Genomic DNA, 8,424 nt, shown 5'->3' on the forward strand with positions numbered 1-8,424 from the left:
TGAATGGTCTCAGGATGCTTTACTGTTGGCATGACACAGGACTGATGGTAGCATCAGAGAAAATGACTTTACCCCAGTCCTCAGCAGTCCAATCCCTGTACCTTTTGCAGAATATCAGTCTGTCCCTGATGTTTTTCCTGGAGAGAAGTGGCTTCTTTGCTGCCCTTCTTGACACCAGGCCATCCTCCAAAAGTCTTCGCCTCACTGTGCGTGCAGATGCACTCACACCTGCCTGCTGCCATTCCTGAGAAAGCTCTGTACTGGTGGTGCCCCGATCCCGCAGCTGAATCACCTTAAGGAGACGGTCCTGGCGCTTGCTGGACTTTCTTGGGCGCCCTAAAGCCTTCTTCACAACATTTTATTTTTATTTTTTATTATTATTATTTTTTATCCCCTTTTCTCCCCAATTTTCGTGGTATCCAATCGCTAGTAATTACTATCTTGTCTCATCGCTACAACTCCCGTACGGGCTCGGGAGAGACGAAGGTCGAAAGCCATGCGTCCTCCGAAGCACAACCCAACCAAGCCGCACTGCTTCTTAACACAGCGCGCCTCCAACCCGGAAGCCAGCCGCACCAATGTGTCGGAGGAAACACCGTGCACCCGCCCCCCTCGGTTAGCGCGCACTGCGCCCGGCCCGCCACAGGAGTCGCTGGAGCGCGATGAGACAAGGATATCCCTACCGGCCAAACCCTCCCTAACCCGGACGACGCTAAGCCAATTGTGCGTCGCCCCACGGACCTCCCGGTCGCGGCCGGCTGCGACAGAGCCTGGGCGCGAACCCAGAGACTCTGGTGGCACAGCTAGCGCTGCGATGCAGTGCTCTAGACCACTGGGCCACCCGGGAGGCTCTTCACAACAATTTAACCGCTCTCCTTGAAGTTCTTGATGATCCGATAAATGGTTGATTTAGGTGCAATCTTACTGGCAGCAATATCCTTGCCTGTGACGCCCTTTTTGTGCAAAGCAATGATGACGGCACATGTTTCCTTGCAGGTAACCATGGATGACAGAGGAAGAACAATGATTCCAAGCACCACCCTCCTTTTGAAGCTTCCAGTCTGTTATTCGAACTCAATCAGCATGACAGAGTGATCTCCAGGCTTGTCCTCATCAACACTCACACCTGTGTTAATGAGAGAATCACTGACATGATGTCAGCTGGTCCTTTTGTGGCAGGGCTGAAATGCAGTGGAAATGTTTTTTTGGGATTCAGTTCATTTGCATGGCAAATTCATCTGATCACTCGTCATAACATTCTGGAGTATATGCAAATTGCCATCATACAAACTGAGGCAGCAGACTTTGTGAAAATTAATATTTGTGTCATTCTCAAAACTTTTGGCCACGACTGTAGATTTAACTGTAACTCGGCCACTCAGGAACATTCACTGTCTTCTTGGTAAGCAACTCCAGTGTAGATTTGGCCTTGTGTTATAGGTTATTGTCCTGCTGAAAGGCAAATTCATCTCCCAGTGTCTGTTGGAAAGCAGACTGCACCAGGTTTTCCTCTAAGATTTTTCCTGTTCTTAGCTTCATACTGTTTCCTTTATATTCTAAAACACTCCCCAGTCCTTAGTGATTACAAGCACACCCATAACATGATGCAGCCACCACTATGCTTGAAAATATGGAGAGTGTGTAAGGTGCCTCACTAGGACGAGGTAGGTGCAAGAGTCAGGAACAGGAGAGCACTGAGGTCCAAATAGTAGTCCAAAAGTCCAAAACAAAACTGGTCAGGAAACAAACCCAACGAAGGCGCCCAACAAAACAGGAATTCGAAGTGACAACAGGAGGAAAAAAAACAATCTACTCCTAAATAAATCACAATGACACAGACGACCGTTAGAATAGCCTGTGGCGCAATCTAGCACACGCACCAAACAAACACAGAAATAATCCCGCACAAAATAACAGCAGGCAACGAGGTTAATAAACCCACAGAAATGAACTCAATAGAACACAGGTATAAGAAACAGACAGACACAAACGAAAAAGAAAAATGGATCGGTGGTAGCTAGTAGGCCGGCGACGACGACCGCTGAGCACCTCCCGAACAGGGAGAGGAGCCACCTTCGGTGGAAGTCGTGACAGAGTGATACTCAGTAATGTGTTGTATTGGATATGCCTGAAATATAACACTTTGTATTCAGGACAAAAAACGAATTGCTCTGCCACATTTTTTCCCCAGTATTACTTTATTGCCTTGGTGCAAACATAATGTATGTTTTGAAATATTTTTATTCTGTACAGACTTCCTTCTCACTCTGTCAATTAGGTTAGTATTGTGGAGTAACAATGATTTTGTTGATCCAGCCTCAGTTTTCTCCTATCACAGCCATTAAACTCTGTAACTGTTATAAAGTCACCATTGACCTCATGGTGAAATCCCTGAGCGGTTTCCTTCCTCTCCGACAACTGAGTTAGGAAGGACGCTTGTACCTTTGTAATGACTAGGTGTATTGATACATCATCCAAAGTGTTTTTAATAACTTCACCATGCTCAAAGGGATATTCAATGTCTGCTTTTTTTACCCATCTACCAATAGGTGCCCTTCTTTGCAAGGCATTGGAAAAACTCCCTGGTCTTTGTGGTTGAATCTGTGTTTGAAATGTACTGCTCGACTCAGGGACCTTTCAGATAATCGTATGTGTGGGGTACAGAGATGAGGTAGTCATTCAAAAATCATGATAAACACTATTATTGCACACAGAGTGTGAATTGTTAAGCAAATTGTTATTCCTGAACTGATTTAGGCTTGCCATAACAAGGGGTTTGAATACTTATTGACTCAAGACATTACAGCTTTTCATTTTTTATTCATTTGTAAATATAATTCCACTTTGATATTATGGGGTATTGTGTGTAGGCCAGTGACAAAAAATCTAAATTTAATACATTTTAAAATTCAGGCTGTAACACAATAATATGTGGAAAAGATCAATGGGGTGTAAATACTTTCTGAAGGTACTGCATTTCCATTTTAAAGTGGTTAAAAGTCATTAAAATGTATATGACGGTAGTATGACAAACTAAAGATATATCAATTTTCCTAAAGTTTTGGAAATTGTTCATTTTACCTTTTGAAAATACGAATGTTAATGGCCCAAAATACCAACAAAATGCTAAATTGATAGGTAGATCTGTCTGTAGTACCTGGCCTTGAGGGCTTCTAATGTAACTCTATGGCAGCACCCAAGGGGCTTGAATTTTCGAGCTCTACCCTTAGACTTGGCGGTGACGTAGTGTTCCCATGAGTGACAAAACACTGAGCCAATCACAGCGCAACGCTTCGTATTTTCTGCTGGCTTGCCCCACCACCACAGAAAGCACTGAGCTAGGCTGAAACACCTGCATTTTGGAGCTGCCTTACTCAATAAAACAAAAAAGAGACCATGTTTGTATGCGGCTTTATTAACTCAGTGATATATATTTTTTACATTGTTGCAAACTGATATGTGACACGTATTAATTCCAAAATAGCATGCAAAACAGGCAAGCCCCCCCATTGCTAAAAATGTGGAGCTCAAAACAGGTGGGGCTCTCCAATCATTAGCCTGCTATTCACTGGAGTGGCTGTGTTGTCCCAGGTCTAAGATTAAGGTTCTCTTTTCCTAGTTTAAATGATAAACATTCAACATTGGCCATGCTGTCAATGAAGAATGATTTGTGCCGCGAAAAAATCGTTACTGCAAAAGCTGACTTGAATGACGGGTTTCCACTGTGCACAATGATTTGGAGTGTAGAAACACTCCCGAGTAGAATGGTCCACCATTTCACTGCGACACAACGTACAGAAAATTGCGTACAGTCCAATAAATTATAAGATTGCACACACAAAACATGTGTTGATAATTTAGTCTTGAAAAAAAAAACATTTTATAGAATTTTAAAAAATCATGATTTGTATGATAACTATTGTAAAATATATCGACAAAGGTCCCCATTTTCCATAATAATTAATTTACAAAGTTAACAGGACGGGACTCTTTCTAAAAAAATATATATATTTCTTAGGGTGCGTTCGTAAATTCCCTCTGGGTATCTACTCCGATTTCAGAGCGCTCTCGTCTGAGTGTGCCAGAGCGCAGAAAAACTGATGGAGTTACGAACGCTCAATATGACCGGTGTAACAAAACGTCGCGGAAAAAAAACGTAATTAAACTGTTGCCAGCAGCACAGTTACATGCGCGTTAAGTATGCTAAATCGAGTAAAATGGTCAGAGTGAGTTCTCTCATTTGTGTCTGTAAGTTTCTAGCTAGCTAGCCAACTTTAGCTTGGGTGCTTGACTGCCGTTGTGAGGTCAGAACGCTCGGATCACCCCTACTCCTCGGCCAGAGGGTCCAGTGTACGCTCCGAGAGCGAAACCTCTGAATATATGAACGCCCAGATCTCACTCAGGCATTCCAAAGTGAATTTACGAACACACCATTATTCTGAAAGATTGCAAAAATCCGTGACCCGGAAGACTTTAGCTAGTTATTCTTGCCTGCTTCACAGCGGTGGGAAAACGGGAGTCGGGCAATTACAAACATGGTGAGGAATATGTTCTGTTTATTTAGTTTTGGTGTCTATTTGTAGTTATCCCCTCCTTAGTTTATCACATTAACACTGAATTTAAACAAACTTGCGTAAACGGTTATCTGTTACCTTTGTTTTTCATCCTAAACACTGCTAACATTAGCTAGCTGTTACTGTTAGCTAGCTAGTTTTTTAGCAACTCGGCTGGATTTCGGTTCATTGTCATTGAACAACCAGGCTAGCTAGCGTGTCAATAATGCAGCATAGCTAGGTTGTCAGACCGCTATAGCCAACAACAGATACTAGACAGTCAATTTAGCAATCTAACTTTGCTAAAGAACCCGGCCAATCTCCGCTAGCTTGTCGTTGAAATGAACATGTATGCGCCGTCGCGTATCATAACTTTGAGTAGGCCTGTTTGTTTTGCCTATAAACGCCTTGGCTAAGTAGTGCATACTGGATTAGAATGTGTGAATGGTACAATAACTTAATTGTTGTGCTCTGTATGTCATGGTAACAATTTTCTGCACCCAAACCTCGCATGCATAGTCGACTAAGCAGTTTTACGTTATGTTGAGTAGATACCTAGAGGAAAGTCATTACACAACTAAATAACATTTCAAAAGGACCCCCATGGCTATAAGCAAGCTATTACAACATGCATTCAAGGTTGTGCTTATTGACAAGATACCATCAGAAGAAGTGTGCAATGGATGCATGTACTGTTAGGTTTGCAGACTGCTGCCAGGAATGGCATTGCTACCTAAGGCTATACAGTTTTGAAAGTTCTCACAATTCTGAGCCTGAGTAGAGCTATACTTCAGGGTGTCATTTGGAAAATGCACAGGAGTTAAAATGAATGGTTTTTAGTTTTGACAAAGCATTGTCAGAATGAAAGCTACAGGTTGTGCCTTTTTAACCTGCGTACTCCATATTCTTTGTCCTGAAAATGTCTCTTTACACAGAACAAGCTGAAGTCCTCACAGAAGGATAAAGTTCGACAGTTCATGATCTTCACACAATCGAATGAGAAGACTGCATTGACCTGTCTGTCACAGAATGACTGGAAACTAGATGTCGCCACAGACAACTTTTTTCAAAATCCAGACCTCTACCATTCGAATCTAAAAGGAGCATTAGACAAGAAAAAGTTAGAACAGCTCTACAACAGATACAGAGGTAAGTGTCATAACTCAAGGTTGTCAAGGTTTTAAGACAGTAAAAACAACAGCAGTATTACTGACTGTAAAAATAAAAACTGCTGTTGGTCACAGTGACGAAAGTATTAATTGAACCCACCCCCTTTATCCTTTACTTAGACCCACAAGATGACAACAAGATCGGTATAGATGGCATCCAGCAGTTCTGTGACGACTTGGGCCTGGACCCGGCCAGTATTAGTGTGCTCCTCATTGCCTGGAAGTTCCGGGCAGCAACACAGTGCGAGTTCTCCAGACAGGAGTTCATGGACGGGATGGCAGAACAAGGGTGAGGACTGGCTTTGCAAGAGATAGGTTTCACTTTATTTCTGTGTCCAATTTGACTGACTCTAAGTGACATGTTTTTGTGTTACCTGGTTTCATCATGTAACTATGGTGATGATGGATGACAATTTCCTCTATCAGCCATTTAGTTGTGTAACAGAATGTAGGCTAAGCTCTTTCTCCACATCAGGTAGGCTAACACTTAAACTTGTAATTGGTGCTAAAGCTTATTTTATTCTCCTCAGGTGTGACAGTATAGAGAAACTAAAATCCCAACTACCAAAAATGGAGCAAGAGTTAAAGGACCAAGGGAAATTTAAGGACTTTTACCAATTTACATTTAACTTTGCAAAGAATCCTGGCCAGAAAGGTTTGGGTAAGCAATCAATTTTGACTTTCCTGATCTATTTTCATAGTCTACTCTGCTCCTTGGACTTGGATTTCTCTCAGACATGTGCTCATTGTTGTGCATTTTCTAGACTTAGAAATGGCAATTGCGTATTGGAATTTAGTACTGGCTGGAAGATTCAAATTCCTGGACCTGTGGAATACATTTTTAGTGGTAAGTTATTTATTTTCACTTAATTGAATACACTTTATTGGTCCCCAGAGGGGAAATTGAATGTTGGGTTTGCTTCAGTTGAAGGCTTCAATAAACATGTAGGGCGATAAATGGAGGTTAGTTGTTTCTCTTGATGCTCATTTAGATGTTTTCCTCTACTTCCCCTGCAGGAGCACCATAAACGATCAATCCCTAAGGACACCTGGAACCTCTTGTTAGACTTCAGCACAATGATAACTGATGACATGTCCAATTATGACGAGGAAGGTTTGTGTTTTTTTTACTAAACTATAGCTATCCATTGCCTCAGGTCAGGTGCATGACAATGGAATCAGTTGTGAATAGAACAATATGGAGCCAGCCCACTTGTTGCCTCTTCCAATAACCACTAGATATTAAAGGTTATGTTTTCTTTCTTAACCCAGCATCTTTTGTGCTTCCATTGTTAAGATAAAGCAAGTTTCATTTTAAGCATGAAACATTAGTGAGAATATTGCCTAGTCAATGTTCTACCTCATGGGTCTAATAGAGACATTTCATTGTTTTTCTGTCATTTATGTCTCTTCCCTCCAAGGAGCGTGGCCAGTCCTCATTGATGATTTTGTGGAGTTTGCGCGGCCGCACATCGGTACCAAAAGCACAGCAGTCTAGGTTCCCAAACTCGGAACGTCCATACGTTTGTTTATACAAAAAACACAACCAAGGCGGTGAAACGGAGCACAGGGGACTGCACTGAGCTGAGATCTATGTTGCCTTTTCCAACCCTCAGGACTGAGATGTTTTACACAAAGACTATATAAAAGGCATGTCTCCTCGTCGGTCGTCTTGTGGTGGTTTGGGCTTTTATCTTTAGTATGGGGCTTTTTTGTGTCGACTCTAGCCTCCTGGAGAGGAGTCGCCATCCTGGACCTTACAGTTCCTGTCCCAGTGTTTAGTTGACGCGGTCAAGGTTCGCGTGAAGCAAACCAACACCCCGAAAAGACAAATACAATTGTATCGTATTCTAAATACAAGGGTCCGTGAGGAAATGTCATTCTTTAAATATGAAATAGAATTTTAATACTTTGTGTGCATTCCTGCTATGAATTTTGTTTTATGAGACATTTGTGTGACTGACCAGTACAAAAACATTGATTGTAATATTTTTGGGGGTTTTAAGCATAATGCTTTTCAATACACATGTATAAGGTAATAAAATGTTTCAATTTGGTATCTCTTTAATGTGTCCAAGGCTCTTTGTGTGTTGATGATGCACACTTGTCTGTCATTTTTCTATGCAAAAGTTTATACCCGAAAGTTTCATATTCATTTCATATGAACTTGTCTGGCATATGCTGAAAGGATGTACCATTCTTCCAATTTGGGGGGGGGGGGGGGGCGGGGTTATATATATTTTTATGTTCCAAAATATTCCCACTCGTAGAGCGAGATGTGGTCGTATACAAAGAAATGTAAAAAAGGTTTGAAATTGTTTTAGTCAAATATTACATCTGTTTGGGCTTCTTGCTGTCAATTTGCGTTCTACAAATGAGTGATTATATTCCGTTGACACCAGGTAGGATGCGGCCATGGACTCTGCTCTTTACGCCAAATCCTGGTTCTGCCATCAGCATGACGCAACAGGGTCAGGGATTAGTCGGATTAGGTGATGTTTTTCCACTCAAGTGTTGGTGATCGCGTGCCCACTGGAGCCGCTTTTGTTCTTAGCTGATAGGAGTAGAACCAGATGTGGTAGTCTGCGGCAATAGCCCATCCATGACAATGACCGACAAGTGCGTTCTGAGATACCGTTCTGCACACCACTTGTACTGTGCAATTATTTACCTGTTTGTGGTCCACCTGTTAGCTTGCATGA

General features: G+C 42.1%; 1 protein-coding gene across 1 annotated transcript; it reads left to right on the forward strand.

Moving 5' to 3' along the window:
• The first annotated feature begins 4,441 nt into the window (after window positions 1-4,441).
• Window positions 4,442-7,786, forward strand: dcun1d1 (DCN1, defective in cullin neddylation 1, domain containing 1 (S. cerevisiae)). The gene is made up of 7 exons (XM_039003346.1): window positions 4,442-4,538; window positions 5,489-5,702; window positions 5,843-6,011; window positions 6,253-6,383; window positions 6,487-6,569; window positions 6,740-6,836; window positions 7,144-7,786. The coding sequence occupies exons 1-7, from the start codon at window positions 4,536-4,538 to the stop codon at window positions 7,218-7,220; spliced, it is 774 nt and encodes a 257-aa protein (XP_038859274.1). The 5' UTR covers window positions 4,442-4,535; the 3' UTR covers window positions 7,221-7,786.
• Window positions 7,787-8,424: the final 638 nt, after the last annotated feature.

The sequence above is a fragment of the Salvelinus namaycush genome, chromosome 11, assembly GCF_016432855.1.
Source record: "Salvelinus namaycush isolate Seneca chromosome 11, SaNama_1.0, whole genome shotgun sequence".
NCBI lineage: Eukaryota > Metazoa > Chordata > Actinopteri > Salmoniformes > Salmonidae > Salvelinus > Salvelinus namaycush.

Excerpts from the sequence above, each read along its gene's own strand:
- dcun1d1 (XM_039003346.1), top strand. Across the intron at positions 6,570-6,739 it reads TGTGGAATACATTTTTAGTG|GAGCACCATAAACGATCAAT; the intron begins GTAAGTTATTTA and ends CTTCCCCTGCAG. Across the intron at positions 6,837-7,143 it reads GTCCAATTATGACGAGGAAG|GAGCGTGGCCAGTCCTCATT; the intron begins GTTTGTGTTTTT and ends CTTCCCTCCAAG.